The 21154-nt window shown below is 36.2% G+C and overlaps 1 protein-coding gene across 3 annotated transcripts in view; it reads left to right on the top strand.

Moving 5' to 3' along the window:
* The window catches only part of si:ch211-141e20.2 (nectin-3), a 39635-nt gene extending 19386 nt beyond the window's left edge, over positions 1-20249 (top strand). Inside the window, exons 2-10 of one of the 3 annotated variants that reach the window (XR_007185216.1) lie at positions 3248-3595; positions 3889-4191; positions 6319-6424; positions 7500-7642; positions 10894-10984; positions 15617-15667; positions 16813-16858; positions 17107-17154; positions 17252-20249. Coding sequence is in view for 1 of the 3 variants with exons in the window: in XM_048193047.1 (XP_048049004.1) it covers positions 3248-3595; positions 3889-4191; positions 6319-6424; positions 7500-7642; positions 10894-10984; positions 16813-16858; positions 17107-17124 (1055 nt within the window). In the remaining 2 variants the exon portion in view is untranslated. Of the gene's footprint in view, positions 1-3247; positions 3596-3888; positions 4192-6318; positions 6425-7499; positions 7643-10893; positions 10985-15616; positions 16859-17106; positions 17156-17251 lie in introns of those variants that run through there. The other 2 variants (XM_048193047.1, XR_007185217.1) reach the window with 2 other exon arrangements.
* Positions 20250-21154: the final 905 nt, after the last annotated feature.

Below are 21154 nucleotides of genomic sequence, written 5' to 3'. Positions count from 1 at the left end.
GCCGTTACACCGGCACACAAACAGGCTTGCTGTGAATCCTCTTCGAGGCAGTTTAGTTCACACAAACAGTGAAGTCTTAAACAGGACACCACTGAATGGCTCCGAAGCGAAAGACAGAGTGCGATTGCATCTGCTTCCTATTTATATACACCTGTCGGAGGCGGTGCGCATTATGCAAATATCGCACGCCAATTCCATTGGCTTGTTTTAGTTTACTCGAAGCTGATAGGGCTCTCTAGCGATATCCCAATTTGTCGTCACTACTGACGTACGTCGAACGTGACCGACTGAAAGGGAACATCAAATGAGTCATACAGAAGAGTCATACACTACATTACAGACAATTACATAGGAATGTTCTATGTTCTTCACAAGTTCAATATACTACTGATCATACTCCAGTGGTTCCAAACCTGGGGTACATGTACCCCTATGCAGAGGTACTACAGGGAGTATTTGACAGAAAGGGGAGGGGGAAAATCATCAATGACTAGACTTACTGAAATGTTAAAGTAAAACCCACAGTATTAGATAGATTCACATGGGAGGCACTAATTGCAGCTCTTTGACCCTTTTTCTTATTGTATGTTATATTCTTCAAAATAAGGATTATAATGATAATTGCATCATACAGTAAGCTGCAGTTTTTAGGCAAAATGTAGAAGTCAAATAAATCAAATACCTCTGCCTCTGTCCTTACCACTTCAATGTTTTTCCACTGAAACATAAGCATACAAGGAAAATCATATGGAAATTATACAGAAACTCTAAATTTCTCCCACAGCAGGAATAACACTGAATTATAAATAGATTTTATTTCATTGTCATCACTTCATTTTGTAGAAATTGTTTACGCACAGATGACCATGTTGTTGTTACCATAGAATAAATAATCAGTGTAAAAATGAAACAAACAGGCACAATATTATTAGCGTGAATTATGGATGGTGAGGCACGCAGCATTCATAGAAATAGCTGCTGTCATGACTCTGGAAACAGTTTACTGGTGCAAAATAAAAACATTTATGTTATTTGTATTTTTAATAATGCACAAATTATACACAGTATACACAACAGATATGATTATTTTGCAGTTTTGTTTTATTTTCAGACCATTACTAGTATATTCTGGCACCTATGATTGGGTGGGCCATCCATCAATCTGGGTGGGACAGTGCCACCCTGGCCCTTATGTGGCCTTACCACTGTTGCAAACTGCTCTAAAAGCATGAGAACACACAACAACGCTTTTTATGCGTTTGTATTTTGAAGCATGCCATGCTTGCGTTTAATTAAATCATAGCCGTTTAAGGTTTAATTAACACATTTAAGCAATAGTATATTACAATTCCTGTTTTCCATACCCAGATTTAAAAAAAAAATTGACTTTGAAAAAAAAATTGAGACTTTGAAGCAGCACGTCTGATGGAACACAGATGACTGGATCTAAAGCCTTCAGCTGATTAGATCCATGCGCAAGTTACCGAACCCGTGTTCAGCGTAGAGCAGCTCTCACACACTGTATGACACTACAGAAAACTAGTTTTCTGGTTCCATTCACACAGCAAGCCTTAGTTCTCAGAAAATGCAGTTGTGAGTCCTTAAAATGTATGAGTGTGAGAGTTTGTTTAGAGAATGCTGTTGTCACTGCTTCAGCCTGTGCGTTAATGTGCCCCTGTTGATCTCTACAGCCAGATTCGGGCCAGTTACGGTGAACAGGAATCGACCTGGTGCTTTACAGCCATAACAAATATACATGTGCCAGAGCGAGCTGCGTGCCACAATCGGCCCGGTTAACACACGCCAATGCCAAGTCTGAGCCGCAGGTGCCACGGAGCAGCTCGGGCTGATTATTATATGCTATCTGGGTTTGTGTGTCCCAGGCATACAATACAATGAATGGCTCCATACAATGTATGCTAGCCTATTTTGGGCACAGTGATGTGTTACTATAACTTGTTACAGTAATATTACATTTTTCTGTAACTAGTAGTGAACTAGTTACTAATAAGCAACACTAATAATATTACAGTTAACATCCATAAAATAGCTTGTTATAAGGTTACTTTTGTTGACTCAACCCCTACTGATTTGAAATCCAACAATCCAGTCATTCCTAGATTCATTTTCATAACGACTCGCATGTCCACATGTTATCATGACATTACTTTGATTCTGTTGGGAGAAATTATGACAAAAACAATGTTGTCAAATGTAAGTTGTGGCATTATTTTATTTTGGCATTACATGGCTTTCCCACCCACATCCCTTTGATCCCAATATACATTATATCTACCTATTATCAAAATTTTTCTAGGAAACAAAACATTTTCTTACGACCTTATGTGAATTTTTTTGACATACATCATGAACTATAATTGTACCTTGGTATCAGGTGAATTATAGCTACATTTAACATTAAGACATGATATAATATAATTTATGAGATTAATGCTATGCTCAAAACTCACCGTAATCCATCATCGAGTGTTTTTAATCAGTTTCATTTGCATTTTTTTTTGTCAAATGATGAGGCATAAATATGTTGAGTGTAGCATTTTAGAATAAGCTTATCGCTTCACCTTCTTAGAATTTCTCATGTAAACATTCTTTATTCTTATAAAAATAGCCCGAATCACATTAAAAAATCACATACAAATCATATGTTGTCATATGTTAATTAGCTTAATGTTTCATGTGTAGAAATGTTTCTCTGAGTACGAAACAGAGCGCAAAAGTGTAGTGTAACTTCATCATCGAAAGAGACCGGACGGGTTATGAACACATGAGCGACGTGCAGTGAATGATTGTCCTCTGAGTCATAATAACAGCTTTTGCAGAAGTAAAAACACAGGGAGACAGCACTGAAAGATCACATATTTCAGTGGAAAATTAATAGTAAGAATGATTCTGTCTAATGAAATACTAACTCAATGATTTAAATATACCCTAATATTCACAAAGAGGTGTGCATGCAAATTTAGAGAAAATAGGCAATTACCACTTCTGTGGGGTGAAATGGAAAAGTAATATAAAAATTAGTGTAAAGAATTACTGTTACCAGGAAGTAATAAGTAAAGTAATAATGTTGCTTTTGAAAGGAGTAGGCCTAATGAGTAATGATCCCAAACATTGATGCTAGCATAAGTAGCCTACCATTTTACTTTATTTTTTGTACTCTGTTCTATTCCACAGAATTATACTCAATATTAATTTTTACTACTATTTTTACTCTTTTATTTTTCAGGTGTAAAGGTTAGGCCTATTGGTCTTGATACTGCAGTAATATATGGAGAAAACGCCACTTTGTTGTGCCATCTGACCAAGACTGATGAAAGTCTAACTCGTATTTTGTGGAAGAAAAAGACACAAGAAAACCCTGAAGAGAAGATCTTCTTTGTCATTCATCCAGATGGCACAACTGAACAGTCAAATGGATTGGGGGACAGAATACAATTCGTTGGGAAATTTGCAGAGAAAAATGGATCAATTCAGCTGCTCAGAATGAGGTTTCTGGATGAAGGGATCTACACATGCATCTTCAACTTAATTTACAGTGGGCCATTAACAACTGACATTAATGTAACAGTTTTTGGTATGATGGCTTGTTTATGTTATTCTGTTACATAATGCCTACTTACATTCATATTTCTGTGTTTTGATTCCTAACCAATGATGGAACTCATGGAGTTATTTTAAATATTTCTTGCTTACTACAAGTCTTAAACAACTGTAATCCTACATAAATGGTTTGTGATAAGCAAAGTTTCTAAATGAGAAATGAGTAAATGCTATTAGTAATTATGTATTTCAGTAAAGTAATTATTTCACAGTTCACATTTAATGATGCATTGAATTAATTCCCTTTTTTTTCTATTTCAAATGCAGCTCGTCCTGTGGTTAATGTGAAAGGGGAGGCACCTGTTGCTGGTCATTTAGAGGCTACGTTGGCATCATGCTTTGCCTCTAATGCATTGCCTGCAGCAGCAGTGATGTGGAGACTAGGAGATCTGGAAAACTTTCTGAGGACTGAAACCAACCGTACAGTGCACCCCAATGGGACCATTACTGTTGTGTCCTACCTACTTGGTGTCCCATTCAAACATTTAAACAAAAAGAACGTCCAGTGTGTGGTGAAACACAACACCCTAAGAGAAGACCTTGTGATGAACTACATAATAAACATTGAATGTAAGTATGTGATGCATCAACCTCAGCTTGCAACAGCTTGCATACAAGTGAATGCTATGTGCTTTTCATTTAAAATCCAAACTTGTTCCAAATCCAGCTTTTTGTGAAACAAAGACTTACAAGATAAAGATAACCATAAACAACATCATAAGAAGAAAACATTTTTGCTTTCTTGTTGGCACAGAAACTGAAAATTAAGCAATGATGCATTACATGAATTTACAATTCAGTAAATTATTCATTCAGTAACTGCTCTGATGGATTCTGAGTTCATTTAGAGAAGGATTCATCAGACTGGTTCACACTGGGAAAACTCTGAAGTTTGAGTCTTTAAATTCTTTAAATGCAAATGAGCTGCTGCTCTCAAGAAGAGGGCGGTGTATGCATGTGTATATGGGCCCGGCGGACTGGGGGGGCCGCTATTACGGGCTTAACCCATAGTCTGTGAAAAAGATGGACGATATGCGACGCCGCTTCCTTCCATTGAAATGAACCGAATGTAAAACGTACGACGATGGGCGCTGACACGTTATGCAAAAACATCAGTTTGGAGCCTGGCCATGCACAGAAGGAATTGCCAATGGCGCCCAGAGGCGGAGTCGCGGTATCAAACTTCCGCCCAGACGACTGCATCATCATTGATGTATTTTAAATAGGCTATATAAATTATACACAATTTAAAATTCTACCTTAAAATAATAGGCTATTCTGTTTCTAGAGCAATAATATTTTTGAATCAGCAAATTCAGTAGATAAACTCAATATAATATACCTCTAGAAACAACTAAAATGTCAGAAACGGTCCTGCCATTTTAAATAAAGTTAAACTAACATTACAGGAGATTGATTGCTGTAATTAGAGTAGGCTATCATTAGTTTTGTCCTGCTAATTAGGCTATTTTATACCCATAAAAATAAATAGTAACTGCCAGATAACGATCGCCTGCTTTTTCCCGTCATGGCTAACGTTAGGCGTGTTATCTTAACTAATAACGCCCACATTTAATGTTACCGAAAAAAGCTCAGTGATTCGTCAGATCCTGTAGGTTGGTTAGAACAGTTTACTGCAGAACAACTCATTTTGTTGGTGTGAAATAACACAGGAATCAAAAATTAATAGTTAGTTATAGAATATAGTTTCAATCTCCCCTCTAAGCTCTGACAGTCCTCAGAGAAGCTGTCAGTCACAACTGTCAATCACGACAACATGCCCCATTTCTATAGCATCAAATTGCTAGCTAAAATCAAACTTATCTCAAAAACGAACAATTGAATATATATCGGCGTGATAACAACTACCTTAAATGACCAAAACCATCTTTCGGAAAATTTTATTTGAAGCATAATTTATTTTTATGTTTTGACTCGAGTCTCGTTCTTTTGAATGGAGAGGGCAAAGGTTTATGACCTGTACTGCATCCAGCCACCAGGGGGCGATCAAAGAGCCCGCAGCCTCACTTTCCAGGACGTATGAGGCACACCCGGCTTAACCCTAAAGTATACTTCGGGTGGCCAGCGCACTGCACGCATCGTGTAATTTTCGTTATCAGGAGGGTTCGCGGACGTCCGCAAATTTGAGAGTGAATTGAGTGCTTGAAAACAAAAGTTTTTAAAAAGGGGGGCGTAAAAAAAAATATTTGCATATGTGCCTAGGGCTGACTTGCTATGCCACTGGCATGAAGATAGAACAGGTATAGTTTAGTTTAATTACGATTATAATTTATCATGCTGTCATCATGCTTTTATGACATGTTATTGCATTTGTGCTACATACTGTATTGCAATAACATGGCCTCACCCCTTTGTTGCGTGTTCTTGGGGGCAGGGTTAATGTTAATTTTAAGGTTATTGATGTCACCAAGCTCATTGTAGTCCCTACCAGCCATTTGTTGTAGTCCTTAAACAGAGAATTATTTAAAAGAAAATATCTCCCTTTGCATTGAACTTTGAGCATCATAACTTTGCAGATGTTGTTTATGCTCTAATAGCAATACACACTAACTAAAGTTAAAAAAGTGAAATCATAATCAACCACCTCTTTGAACAATTTTAGTTTCACATACAGTAAATAGTGTTTATGGATAAATAAATATATAATTATTTTTTCTGTTTAATTTATTTTCCTAGATCCTCCAGGGTCAGTGGTTATAATTCCTTACAGTGCAGCTAATGTTAAAGAATTCAAGTGTATAGTCGATAGTAACCCAGAACCAACCAACTACACCTGGACTAGGTAATCTTTTATTTATTTTTTTATTTATTTTTAAATAATTGAGTGTTACCCCTGACAGTTATTTGCTAACAAAATCTGTACTCTGTTCTAAATAACTGTTGAATGGAGAAGCTTTGATCATTTCAGCCAAATTTTGTGTTAGTGCACTAAAATAGAAAATTATCATAAAACATATAAACAATGTCTGTAATGCCTGCAACTTTTCTTTTTTTTCCTCATCTGAATTGCATTGCAGCACTGAATGTTGCATATCCATTTTCATGAGTTTACTTTGACTTTACAGGAAAATCAGACCAGTAATTAGCAAAAAGGAAATACATTATTTAATCAAAGGCATGTTTTATGACAAAGTCACCAAGCTTCTTAGCAACGGTTGTTATCCTGTTATCTAACCATTTTTAATGCCTGCACAAAGCTGACAAGTTGCTTTTCCATTTTGTGGCTAAACTGTCAAGTTCACAGGTTTTAGGATTTTACTACTTGGAGTACTGCTAGGACTTAACTATTGGGACATATTTCCATGTGAAACGGCTTAGGGAGCAAGAAAAAACATAGGATGGGACTTGATTTTATCCATGGGTTGTTTGGATCATGTGAGCGCTGTATATTGGAATGGAAGCAGATCTGAGTGTGATTGAAATAACTGCAACATGGTCATTTCATATACATCAACTGAGTCATTTCACTTGGAAAGCAAGTTGTGACATTTTGATTTAAAGTTTAAAGGTCAAAAATTAAATGCATGTGTGAATCATTCACAATAAGATCAGAGACATCCGTTAATAAAATACATAGGGTCAGTGTTAATTTGGGCCCACTGACTTTGTTGTTTTTGATAAAAGCATGTGCCAAGTGCAAAGGCTATAGGCTTAGATGCATGAAGCTTTTGTAGGTTTTAGAGAGAGACCGACATGGAAGTTTAAGGAGTTCTGAATGGTTGTTAAAGTGTTTATGGGCAGTTGCTAGTTTTCCAGATGTTATCCAATCTTGTTTTATAGATATTTTACTGCTGAACATCATCATGTACTGTTATATACTACGTTCACTGATCTTTCATATCTTTCCATTTTAACAGAGTGAATAAAAGTACTCCCTATTATAAAGGCAACAAACTTCCTGTCCCAAAACTGTCCCCTGACTTTAATGGCTTGTATATCTGTCAAGCTTCAAACCAGTATGGAAGCTCATCAGGTTCTCTGTATGTAAATGTTCATACTGGTGAGTCTGTTTTTGTTTTTATAGTTTATAATATGTGTTGTTTGTTATTCTACTCTTATCCTATGAAAAAGGTTGTAGCATGCTCACTCACCATTCACAACAGAATTGAGAATGCTGTTTATTGTCTAACTGAATTGCTGAATTTTTACATATATGCATTTGGCAGTAAAAAATGTAAGCTACACATACAGATAAAACTAAAGAAAATGATTAAATGTCTTTATGTAGAGATTCCAAGCATTGATACTATGATTGCGTTGCATAACTGGATATCACTGTTATCATATTAAAGGTGCCCTAGAATTGAAAATTGGATTTACCTCGGCATAGTTAAATAGAGTTCTGTACATGGAAATGACATACAGTGAGTTTTAAACACCATTGTTTCCTCCTTCTTATGTAAATTTGGTTTGTGCAAAAGACCTCCGAAGAACAGGCAAATCTCAGCATAACACCGACTGTGACGTAACAGTCGGGATCATTAATATGTAAGTCCCCAACTTTTGCATATACAAGCCCATGTTCAAGGCATTAGACAAGCCAGTATTAATGTCTGGAACAGCACAGCCAAATCAACAGACTTTATGCAGGTAAGCAAGCAAGGACAATAGCGAAAAATGGCAGATGGAGCAATAATAACTGACATGATCCATGATATCATGATATTTTTAGTGATATTTGTAAACTGTCTTTCTAAATGTTTATTTAGCATGTTGCTAATGTACTGTTAAATGTGGTTAAAGTTACCATTGTTTATTACTGTATTCACGGAGACCAGAGCCATGTCGTTATTTTCATTATTAAACACCTGCAGTCTGTATAATTCATATAAACACATCTTCAGTCTTTATAAATCAACAGTGTGTAATGTTAGCTTTAGCCTGGTTAGCCACACATAGGCTACTATAAAACTCATTCAGAATCAAATGTAAACATCCAAATAAATACTATACTTACATGACCTGATATGCTGCATGACAAACACTTTGTAAAAATCCATTTTGAGGGTTATATTAGCTGTGTGAACTTTGTTTATACAATGTATTATAGAGTCCTAATCGAAAACATTTACATTTACATTTACATTTAGTCATTTAACAGACGCTTTTATCCAAAGCGACTTACAAATGAGAACAGTAGAATCAATCAAGTCAACATGAGAACAACAGTATGTAAGTGCTGTGTGAAGTCACAGTTATGACAGTAAAGTGCTCGTAGCAAGGATTTTTTTTTTTTTTTTTTTTATATAAATACACAAATAGATGGAATGAAAATAGAAATTGAGGTAAGTGCTACTATTACTGGGTCAAGTGCTGACGAAAAAGATACGTCTTTAGCATTTTTTTGAAAGTGGCTAAAGATTCAGCTGCTTGGATAGAGCGTGGCAGGTCATTCCACCAGCCAGGAACAGACCCGGAGAAGGTTCGTGAGAGTGATTTTATGCCCCAAATCGAAAACAAAAATTCTCTGTTTATGTAATCTGTATGAAAAAAGAGCCATGTCAGACGCCTGCAATTCAGCTCATTATCCGCTAATGCGGCCATGCCCATGGAGCGAGCACTATTCAGACGCAAATTCTGAGGCAATAAATGTATACATCGTCGCAATCGTGTATTTATTATCTTCAAAAGTGTTTATCTGCATGTTATAGCCATGGTTATCGATCTCTGGAAGCCTCTGTTAGTTCCTGGAATGTCACATGATATGCCTGTTCTTCATTAGGAGGCATTTGTGGACTATAGGTGTAAAGAGCGCCCTCCGGCTGCAAGTATGAATTGAAAAAACAGTATCCAGCGCTCATAGTGATGACAATAAATATAGAATAAATATTACTCCTCTGTATAGAAAATTGATATAAACATATGAGAATCCATCAATATTTCTCCAAATGTGTATGCTTTTAAGCATATTAAGAAATTATGGTCAATATAAGATTTTAAGAGTAAAACAGAGGTCAAAATGTGAAGCTTGAGTCTTAGATCTTTTTAATGATGTATAGTTTGTCAACTGCACATTAACATTTAGGCTATATAATACAACAAATATAATAGTATGAAATGCCATAGAGCCTCTGTGATGCAAAGCGTCTGAACATTTATGTTACCTCTATGATAGAGGTAACATAAATGTTCAGACGCGTTGCACCACAGAAATACATTATATTTTAAAGTATATTAAAATAGAAAACCATTATTTGGTTAGAGACTTGAGACTTCTTTTAAAAGCATTATAATAGTAATGCATCCAATCTTTTGACTGGTACTGTAATTTAACATAGGCCTATACAAAATTTTCTTCACATCATGTGCAATAATACGTGCATGCATGAGATCACAAAAATTATGTTTTTTTTTTTGTCAAGAGTGGACATTAATCCTGTTATCAGCATGATCACAGAGGGTTTTTTCACAGCCTACCTGACTGAATAAGCTCATTATGCAGGTCATTATGCAGATCTTTTGTTTTCTCAGGTGTGAATCTCAGCATTATTCACAAAGATTCACGCCTCCACGCATACTGTGTTTCTTGACAAAAAGTGTCGTACAAAATCTAAATCAATATATTGTTTGATATGAACGAGTAGGCAGGAGAATTTTTACATCATTTTGAAGCAAAAACTCTAGTCTACAACCTCCAATACCCAGAAGTCTTGTGAACACAGATTGAATTATTTTTTTGGACTTATTTCAGTGACTTAAGTTTTTGTTTTTTTCAGTGACCACACATAAACGTTATTCCTTCAAAAAAACAAACATGTACATACAAGTTCCTCACATTTTATTGTAGCCTAGTTTGTGCTGAATACAGTGTAATGACACTTTTTCCATTAATATGTTTATGAACAACTGAAAAAAGCACAAATGTCAGGGCATGTCAAAACTTCTTGGCCCCAAAAATCCTTAGACCCCAGAGGGTTAAAGGGGGACACGCTGAATCTGCACATTTTTAATTATGCCCCAAAATAGGCAGTTAAAAAATTGAATAATAAAAAAAGCTATGGGGTATTTTGAGCTGAAATTTCACAGACACATTTAGGGGACACCTTAGACTTATATTACATCTTGTGAAAAAGGGTTCTAGGGCACCTTTAATATCAATCTTGGACATGGTAATCCAGGATAAATCGAATTTGTGACAGACTATATCTGTTTACACAGATAAGGGTTTTGTCAGCCTTTTCAGAATAACAGTAACACTGTAGACGTGTGAACTTGACAATTTTTTCACTTCACTCCACAATTTTTTCCTAGAATCCAACACTGTCTGTTGGGGTCTGTTTGGTTTTTTCAACTGTGCTGTTCTTGGGGTTATTGTCGGTGCTGTGATATTCAAAAAAAAGCCGTGAGTACAAACACTTGATTTGTATGAGTGTGGCATGAGGGTTTGGAGCTTTGTATCTTAAATTTTAGTTTGTTTTGGATTTTGGTGCAAACTTGGCACAAAGCAACAAATTTTCCAGTGATAGCTTGTTTGACACATTCACAGCCAATCTTAGTGCATTTGATTTTTAATGTGCAGTTATGAGGAGTTGGATTTTAAACATTGAGATTGGTCATCACTCTGGGGTGCGTTTCCCAAAGCGAACTATGGTCGTAAGTTCCGTCGTTACCAATAGAGTTCAATGGGACTTACGACCATAGTTCACCAACGATGCTTTCGGGAAACGCACCCCTGAGTGAAAAGAGGTATAAGTGGACAATCATTCACAGGTGCATACAATTAATCCCAGTTAAATATACAATCAGTCAATTAGCAACTATAAAAAAAAAAATCCCAATGTCAAATAAAACATTACAATAAAAAGGAATACATATACAACAATATTATCAAGTAATCATCAATCAGAAACAGCATCACACTATAAAATGCATACACTTTATAGGGGACATAAATTACAATCAGGAAAAACTATACATAGACCATGATAATCCCATTCATAGAAAACAACTTAGATCAGAATCGACATTCAGACCATGGAACCAGAGTTCTCAGCTTATGTATCCAGAAAGCTTCATGTTCGAGTAGAATACGATCAGGGTCACCCCCTCTCCTTGGTAAAGAAACTCTCTCAATACCTACATACCGTAGAGAGGTAATGGGATGGTTAAACATTCCGAAATATAAAATAGAAAGTACAATTTCAGATAGTGAATTAATACATTCATTAGAAGGAGTTAGATCATCATGTTCAGATAAATTCTGAACCTATTCAATACCTTCTTTGTATGGAATATAAAGATTGAACATCAAAAGAAACCAATAATATATTCTCAGGTACTGGATTTATCAATGAGTCAATGAAAGACAACATATGCATGGTATCCTTCAAAACAGAAGGTATTTTTTCACGGAATGGTCAAAAGACATCCACAAATGTAGAGGTAGAGGATGTTAATGATGATTAATTCCTGATATTATTGGACGTCCTGGAGGAGATTCAAGGCATTTGTGAATTTTAGGTAAGGTGTAAAATGAGATAATGGGATTTTTTTATTTTAAGAAATTCAAATTCTATTTTGTTAATCTCACCTAATTGTAACATTGAATCAAGAACAGCATTTATTTGTTTTTTAAAAGTTTGAGTCATATCTCCTGGAAGTTTTTCATAGAAATCCAGATCTGAGAGTTGTCTTTCACATTTTCTTACGTAATCATTAACATTCTGAATCACAATCACCCCTCCTTTGCCCGCTGGTTTTACTATAATTGTCTTATCAGTGTGTAAGTAAAATAGAGCATCTCTTTCCTCTTTAGAAAAATTATCATATCGTCTTTGTGTTTATTTAATCACTAAATAGCGCCTCAACATCATGTTCAACCAATCTACAATAAGTTTCAACTGAATTCTGTTCAAAGGTGGATTAAAAGGACTTGTAACTTTAAAAGGGGTTCTACTCTTCTCAGCTTGAGTTGAGATTATACATTCTTGTATATGTGATTGAGAACTAAAGAATTCTTTAATCCAGATGTTTCTAAAGAATTTGCACAGGACCATCTTAATATCAAAATCTTTTGCTTCAAAACACAGAACAAATGATAATCCTTTATTCAGAACAGAAATGTGAGGAGAATTCAGTGTCTTACTAGAAAGGTTGAATACAGTCATTTCCTGATCGTTGTCCTTGATCGGGTCCAAGGGCCTCGATTTGCAGTTCCTCTTTCCCCGTCTGGTCCGTGATGTACATTTCCTTTTTGATGTCTTTTCGGGTCTTGTCTGCGTCGATTGACAGATAAAAAACTCGAACTTGAGGTAGTCGATGAACATAGGGATGATGAGTCAGATGCTTGCATTCTCGAGCTGTAGTTAGAAGCATAGTTTCCTGTTTTTATGACGTGGACTTAATAAATTCTTATCTTGAGCAAAATAAGCAAGCTGACATTAAGTACAATGTATATCTTTTATTTCGAAAATATACAAATGTCATTTTTATATTTTAGTTTGTCATGAGATTTAATTCACCGTTTTTGAAGAGTGCGCATGTGCGTACGTGCTTTTTTACTGCATTGCTGAACATCATAGCACAATTTGAAGTAGAAACATGAACTATCCATTGGCTCCCCATTTTGTTAAGTTTAACCATCCCATTACCTCTCTACGGTATGTAGGTATTGAGAGAGTTTCTTTACCAAGGAGAGGGGGTGACCCTGATTGTATTCTACTCAAACATGAAGCTTACTGGATAAGCTGAGAACTCTGGTTCCTTATGGTCTGAATGTCGATTCTGATCTGTTGTTTTCTATGAATGGGGTTATCATGGTCTATGTATAGTTTTTCTTGATTGTAACTTATGTCCCCTATAAAGTGTACGTTTTTTTACAGTGTGATGCTGTTTTTGATTGATGATTACTTGATAATATTGTATATTTATTCCTATTTTTGTCATGTTTTATTTGACAGTGGGTTTTTTTCAGAGTTGCTAATTGACTGATTGTATATTTAACTGGGATTTATTGTATGCACCTGTGAATGATTGTCTACTTATACCTCTCTTCACTCTAAGAGAAATCATACCTTGACAAAGGCTTTGTGCCGAAATGTTGGATAATAAAAAAAACATTTTGCAAGTGAGTGTGTGGTCAGATCTCAAATATATAGATTTATCTCTCTTGACCTGCACCTCAGACGGAGTGCGTTTGTCCATGTCTTTTTGATAACTTAGTATGTTCAGCAAACAGCACACGACTTTAACAAGATGTCCATACACGAGTCAACCTTGGGATTCCGCTTCTTGTATTTGCTTTACAGTATAACCCCTATTATTAAACGATTTTTTTAAATCATTAAAATTCCTATTAAGATCACCTGGTTTGCTACAAATTATCTTTAGCCGACACATTTCACTATACGGTAAACTGTTCTTTAAAGTAAAGAATGATAGTCAGCTTTCAGAAAAGTGTTACGAGCCGTAGGTTTCCTAAAAAGATCTGTATAAAGACAGTTACCTTCTCTGATTATCCACAAATCCAAAAAACTAACTTTATTTGGATCAAAGTCCATTGTAAATGTCAAGAATTCAGAGCAAGCATTTGAATATTGAAAAAAAAGTGATTTTTTTTTAATATAGCCAAAGACAACAACATGATTGTTACAGAAGAATCACTATTTGATGCAACATATCGATTGGATTCTGAAACCCATACGGAACTGTTCCATCTTGTGAAAAGAAAAACTAAAACTCACCTGCATGTTGTTACCCTCAGTGATTACATTACAAAAGGGATTATTCCCCGAGGACTAAGATGGAAAAAGGAGCCAATGCTGAGTAAACGCACTGAGGAATTGAATGAATTGTGAATGCTGGTGCGCTATCCTGAACAAATGCTCATGACTCTGTTAGTGGACCAACTTAAGAAGGATTTCAAAGAGATGAAGAAGGAATATGAAGAAAAAGTTGAATCTCTGCAAACCTCAATTTCTGAGGACACACTAACCGACTTTTTGAATGAAAGTCAAGACCAACAACAGAAACTCACTCAACAATTGAAAGAATTAAAAATAAAGAAGTTTAATCGGGACAAAAGGGAGAAACAGGAAGGCAGAACCTACTTTTGGAGGTCTTCAGAATCCAGATCTGATCGGTGGTATACTAATACACTACGACCGCAAAGAATGCAAGCATCTGACTCATCATCCCTATGTTCATCGACTACCTCAAGTTCGAGTTTTTTATCTGTCAATCGACGCAGACACGACCCGAAAAGACATCAAAAAGGAAACGTACATCACGGGCCAGACGGGGAAAGAGGAACTGCAAATCGAGGCCCTTGGACCCGATCAAGGACAACGATCAGGAAATGACTGTATTCAACCTTTCTAATAAGACACTGAATTCCTCTCACATTTCTGTTCTGAATAAAGAATTATCATTTGTTCTGTGTTTTGAAGCAAAAGATTTTGATATTAAGATGGTCCTGTGCAAATTCTTTAGAAACATCTGGATTAAAGAATTCTTTAGTTCTCAATCACATATACAAGAATGTATAATCTCAACTCAAGCTGAGAAGAGTAGAACCCCTTTTAAAGTTACAAGTTCTTTTAATCCACCTTTGAACAGAATTCAGTTTCTGTTCAAAAACTTCATGTAGATTGGTTGAACATGATGTCAAGGCGTTATTTAGTGAAAATCTTTTTAGGAAACCTACGGCTCGTAACACTTTTCTGAGAGCTGACTATCATTCTTGACCTTTAAAGAACAGTTTAGTCAAATGTGTCGAATAAAGATAATTTGTTGCAAACCAGGTGATCTTAATAGGAATTTTAATGATTTAAAAAAATAATTTAATTATAAAGGTTAAACTATAAAGCAAATACAACCAGTGGAACAACAAATTGAGGGTCAGTCACGTTTGGACCTGTTAAGATTTTCTGTGATTTTTACTACAAAATATACTAAATCTGCAGAACAATTTAAGAAGATAATTAACAAACATTGGTGTATTCTGAAAACTGATGAAAAACTTGAATCCTTCCAGGATCCTCCTCTCATGGTGTTCAGGCGCGGATGTAACTTGAGAGATCATTTGGTGAGATCATATTTACCTCCTCCACCTGTCACAACACAAACTATATTAACATCAATGCCTGAAGGTAACTTTCGATGTGGCACATGCAGCCAATGTATTTATACATACCGGAATGTCGATTCTGATCTAAGTTGTTTTCTATGAATGGGATTATCATGGTCTATGTATAGTTTTTCTTGATTGTAACTTATGTCCCATATAAAGTGTTTTTTTATAGTGTGATGCTGTTTCTGATTGATGATTACTTGATAATATTGTTGTATATTTATTCCTATTTATTGTACAGTTCACAACATGTGAACACAATGGCCAATCAGAGGTGTTTAAGAATCCACTCAACAGTACTTAAAATGGTAGGGGGAGATGCTGATATCGTCACATTTTTTTAAATTTCAGTACCAACTTAGTACCGAAGTCAGTGCTTTTGACAACACTAGTGTTTATGCTGACGTATAATAGTAAAAAAAAAATAAAAAAAATGGTTTGTCGTTATATTTGAGTTGGCTCGTACATTTTATGTTTCACGCTTCAGAAATGTGACGTATTTTCCAGTAAAGGAGCATAGTGAGCATAGAAGATCCCTTTATTTTTTGTGGTGCATTGTGGGGGTTTTTAATTGCTGACTGACTGACTTAGGTAGCTGAATGAGGTGCACCCAAAGAGAGATTGAAAATGTGCAGTGTTGGGGGCTCCAGGAACAGGGTTGAGAACCACTGAGCTAATACAGTGACATTTTAATAAGGTTCAATAAGGTTCATTACTTAGCATTAGTTAACTACATTAGTTAGCATGAACTAATAATGAACTGCACTTTTACAGCATTAATCTTTTTTAATGTTAATTTAAACATTTACTAATACATTATTAAAATCAAGTTGTATGTTAGCATTAGTCAATGCACTGTGAACTAACATGAACAAACTATGAATAGCTGTATATTATTAACCAACGATAACAAAGATTAACAAATCCAGTAACAAATGTATTGCTCATGGTTGGTTCATGTTAGTTAATACATTAACTAATGTTAACAAATGAACCTTATTGTAATGTGTTACCGCTAATACTGTATTTAAACATTACAGCAGACTTTGCCAATATTTAGTCAATTTTGGGCTGCCATGTTAATTTGTTTTTAATTTTAGAGAATGGATTCCAGTATCACTGCGTAACAATGACGAAGGAGCACAGGTGTGTTTGTTCTAAAATTCCATGTTGTGTATACTTTTTGATATATACTGTATACTGTACATACACTGTTCAAAAGTTTGGGGTTGGTAAGATGTTTTTCAAATAAGTCTCTTATGCTCACCAAGGCTTAATTTATTTTTGGCTGAATAAAAGTTCAGATAATAATTTATTTCAGAAAAAAATCTCTTAGATCCAAACTTTTGAACTGTAGTGTAAAAAGTTTAAATTTGTATGAACTTTTCCTACAGGACAGTAGAGAACTCTGAACAAGATGGGAAGATGGCTGTGATGAACAGGCTGGTGATATTTTTTGATTTGTCATCATTATAACAAATATGTTTGTCCATAGATGTAAATAAGTAACTGTGGTCTGTTTGATTTGTGATTTCACAGGAATGGAGGGCTTTCAGTTTACAGACAATGACAGCTATGTGCAGGTCAGCGCTCCATCACAAACCAAAAGTACTAAATTACCGGATGTGCCTTTGTTTAGAGAGAAGAATAATACTGATTGGAACAAAGTTCCTTAAGTTTTTAAGGACTGATAAGGGGAGGATTCAGAGAGAAATCACTGTAGACTTCAACTAACATGATGGGGATCACATAGATCACACAAGACTTTGACTAAAGAAGACAAGCTAATAGATAAGCTATCAGATTAAGTTGAAAGTAGAAGTGGTGCACAGGAAAGTACCTTACTTTCAATAAAAAGGTAGTGTGACGAGCAGGGCGGGCGAGAGCCGTGAGGGATATTTATTTCGCGAGTGATAATGAGCATCACCTGCGAGGCGCGCCGGCCTCGAGTCTCTCACGGAGGAGCTCCGGAGGCATAAAAGGAGGAGCGACGACCGTGAAGGACGAGAGAGGACCAGGCCTGGACTTTATTTTATGTTTTATTATGTTTGTGTGGCCGGCAGACGTCCGCGAGGGTCTGCCGGCATTACTTTCGTTTTGTTCTTTGTTTATTTTGAATTAAACTTTTGTTGAACGTTCGCCGGTTCCCGCCTCCTTCTTCCCACATCTACTAACCGTGTTACAGATAGTGATATTATTTTTCAAGCTGCAAAACGATACCATTTTTTAAGCATTATGTACCTCTTCCCTTCTCCTGACTCTAGAGCTTTATTTAGAGGCGGAATGAATAACATTCATATTGTGTTGTCTGTGTCTGCATTGTTTTAGCAGCTGACTAATAAAAAATTAGAGCAAAACAATATGCTCGGTGCAGTTTCCCATTTTGTCTGCTTGTTAGGCGTTGGAAACTTAGACAGATCTGGCAAGCATTTCTTGAGCTGTACTTGAGCTTACTTGTTGTGTTTCATCTCTTTAAACTGCTGAAAGTGTGCTGGATTACAAACCACATCTTGACATATGTGCCGTTATTTATTATGTTGTGAGTGAATCATCAGCACAAAAGGCAGAACAGGATATCCTAGATCAACAGATGTATGTTAAACCTGATAGAGCAGGGTGGTTATAGGGGTGGGGGATCGCTTTCACAGGCAGATGTTGGCTTTGGGCTGTAGACCAACTGTCTAACTGTCTTTTCTTCCTTTGTGTTCTTTCTTTGACAAGACAGTAGGTCTGAAAGAGTGAGGGAGTGGAATCTAAACACAACAGAACGCAGTGAGCAGTTCACAACCGTTTGATCATGGAAATGTAGTACTTTTTTTGGTAGAAATGCTATCCCATTCATCAAATATCTATCAGACAAATCGTCAAACATGACCATCAGCTAATCAAGTTTTAACAGCTAATACAGGCTGATCATTTTGAAATTTGGCCTGTCCCATAGAAAAAAAAAAATATTGCTCAGTGGTTGCTTTTCTTAAGCTCATGAGACTTAGTTGCAATTCTCATATATCCCTAATTTTAGTATCAATAGAGTTTCAGATGTTTCTCCTAAAATTCCTTAAGAGAAATAAGAATAGACACAAATGAGACGAGAAATATCTGAGAGAAAAGGAGTCAAAACTGAGAGAGTGGTGGAAGAAACTTAGAACATCTCTTTATTGACTTGCTGTAGTCTCTTTCAAGACTCCATTTTATTGCTTAGAGGTTGCTGTTTTTAAGCTCATGAAATTTAGTTGTGATTCTCATATACCATTGTAGTATCAACACTGTCTCAGATGTTTAATAAGGAGAAATAAGAGTAGACACAACTGAGACATGAGAAATATCTGTGAGAAAAGGAGTCCAAAATGAGAAAAAGAAATCTGTTTATTGTAAAAAATATTTTCAGAGGTTGCTTTTTTTTTTTTTTTTTTTAGCCTTGTGGACCGCACATCAACATTGAGACACAGCAGCTCCTCAGACAGCACGAGTAGGAAGATCGTTCCACCAGCAAGGAACAGTAAACGAGAATGTTCTGGAGAGTGATTTCGTGCCTCTCTGTGATGGTAACACGAGCCTTCACTCATTTAATGAGCGTAGGCTTCTGGTAGGAGTGTAGAATTGTAAGAGTGAGTGGAAGTAGGAGGGTGCTGAGCTTGTGGTAGATCTGTAAGCAAGCGTCAACGCCTTGAATTTGATGCGAGCAGCAAGTGGTAGCCAGTGCAGAGAGATGAAGAGAGGTGTGACGTGGGCTCTTTTGAGCTCGTTAAAGACAAGACGTGCTGCAGCGTTCTGAATCATTTGTAGAGGTTTGATTGTGCATGATGGCAGTCCAGCCAGAAAAGCATTGCAGTAATCAAGCCTAGACATGACCAGGGCCTGGACCAGAAGTTGTGTTGCATGTTCTGTTAGAAAGGGCCTGATTTTCCTTATGTTGTATAGTGCAAATCTGCATGACCGAGCTGTCTTTGCAATGTGGTCTTTGAAGGTCAGTTGGTCAGATTTCTGGCCGAATTTGATGGGGTTATTGATGATGTACCTAGCTGGATGCTGAAATTGTGATTTAGAGTGGGATTGGCAGGGAAGACCAGAAGCTCAGTCTTTGCCAGGTCGAGCTGCAGGTGATGTTCTTTCATCCATGCTGAGATGTCCGCCAGACAGCTTGAGATTCGTGCAGCTACTGTGGGATCATCTGGATGGAATGAAAGGAAGAGCTTTGTGTGTCATCAGCATAGCAATGGTAGGAGAAACCATGTGCCTGTATGATGGGACCAAGTGATGTAGTTTAAATGGAGAAGAGGAGGGGTCCAAGAACTGAACCCTGAGGAACCCCTGTGGTCAGTTGATGTATTAGTATTACATTTGTTTCTTGTTAACAAATGTAATACTAGTGTTATTACAGTGCTTCATGGTTGTTGCATTATTATTTTTTTCTCTTCATTTAACATTGCTAAGTTTGTCTTGTACAACCCATTTTGCATGCATGTAAATATAGGTCATGTTTTCCTCCAAGTCATTGTTCAACAAAACTGTCTACACTAAACTTCAAATATGAAAATGCTTGTATTGTGCTTGATTGAAATGGTGTGCATGAATGAGATAGAAGCTACCCAAATGTTAGAAAGAAAGAAAAAAAAAAAACTTTTAATATCTGAAATGTTTCTGCTAGACATAAATGAGGTTAAATTATCTTCAAATGGAGACTTTTGGTTAAGTTTGCTCCTTCTCACACTTGTCTCCTGAGACAAATCTCTACCACTCTCACAATGGTCTTCTTTAAAGGTTTAGAAGAGATCTCTCTTACCTGAAGCTTCAGAAGAGATCTCAGCAACATCACACACTCTGCTCAGATTTTTCTATCTAAGATAAAGACTAGCTAAAACTCTCACATTTGTCTCGTCTTAAAGTTTCAATGAGATCTCAACAACTTTACAAATTGTGCACCAATAAAGTATCCCTTCACTTTCTTTGCTGAAAGGCACATTAAATGGCTTAAGACCCAATCCTTGACTAATTTGATTATTAATACATAGTATAGTAATGTTTGAATTCACATTGAGACATTTGACTTGGTATACACATTGCAAAGTTGTTAAAATCACTTTTAAAATTTAGAGGAGACAAATATGAGAATGCCAAAGTCTTCAGCTAAGGAGAAAAGTCTGAGCACAGTGTGTGATATTGAGATCTCTTTTAAACTTTAGAGGAGACTAGAGTAGGAGGACCAGAGTCACTGGCTAAGGAGAAAAATATGAGCGCAGTGTTTGATGTTATTGAGATCTCTTTTAAACTTTAGAAGAGACAAATATGAAAACACCAAAGTCTCTAGCTAAGGAGAAAAACATGAGCACAGCAAAAGTCTTTGTCTCAGGACCCTTGCTCTCAGCATCACCAGCATACACGTATGTATCTTTTAAATAAATGCAAAGCAATAATACTTTTTAATATATTGGCTTAAAATGC

The sequence above is a fragment of the Megalobrama amblycephala genome, linkage group LG6 (assembly GCF_018812025.1).
Source record: "Megalobrama amblycephala isolate DHTTF-2021 linkage group LG6, ASM1881202v1, whole genome shotgun sequence".
Classification (NCBI taxonomy): Eukaryota; Metazoa; Chordata; class Actinopteri; order Cypriniformes; family Xenocyprididae; genus Megalobrama; species Megalobrama amblycephala.
Note: the sequence above shows the minus strand (reverse complement) of the source record. Positions and strands in the feature narration are given on the sequence as shown.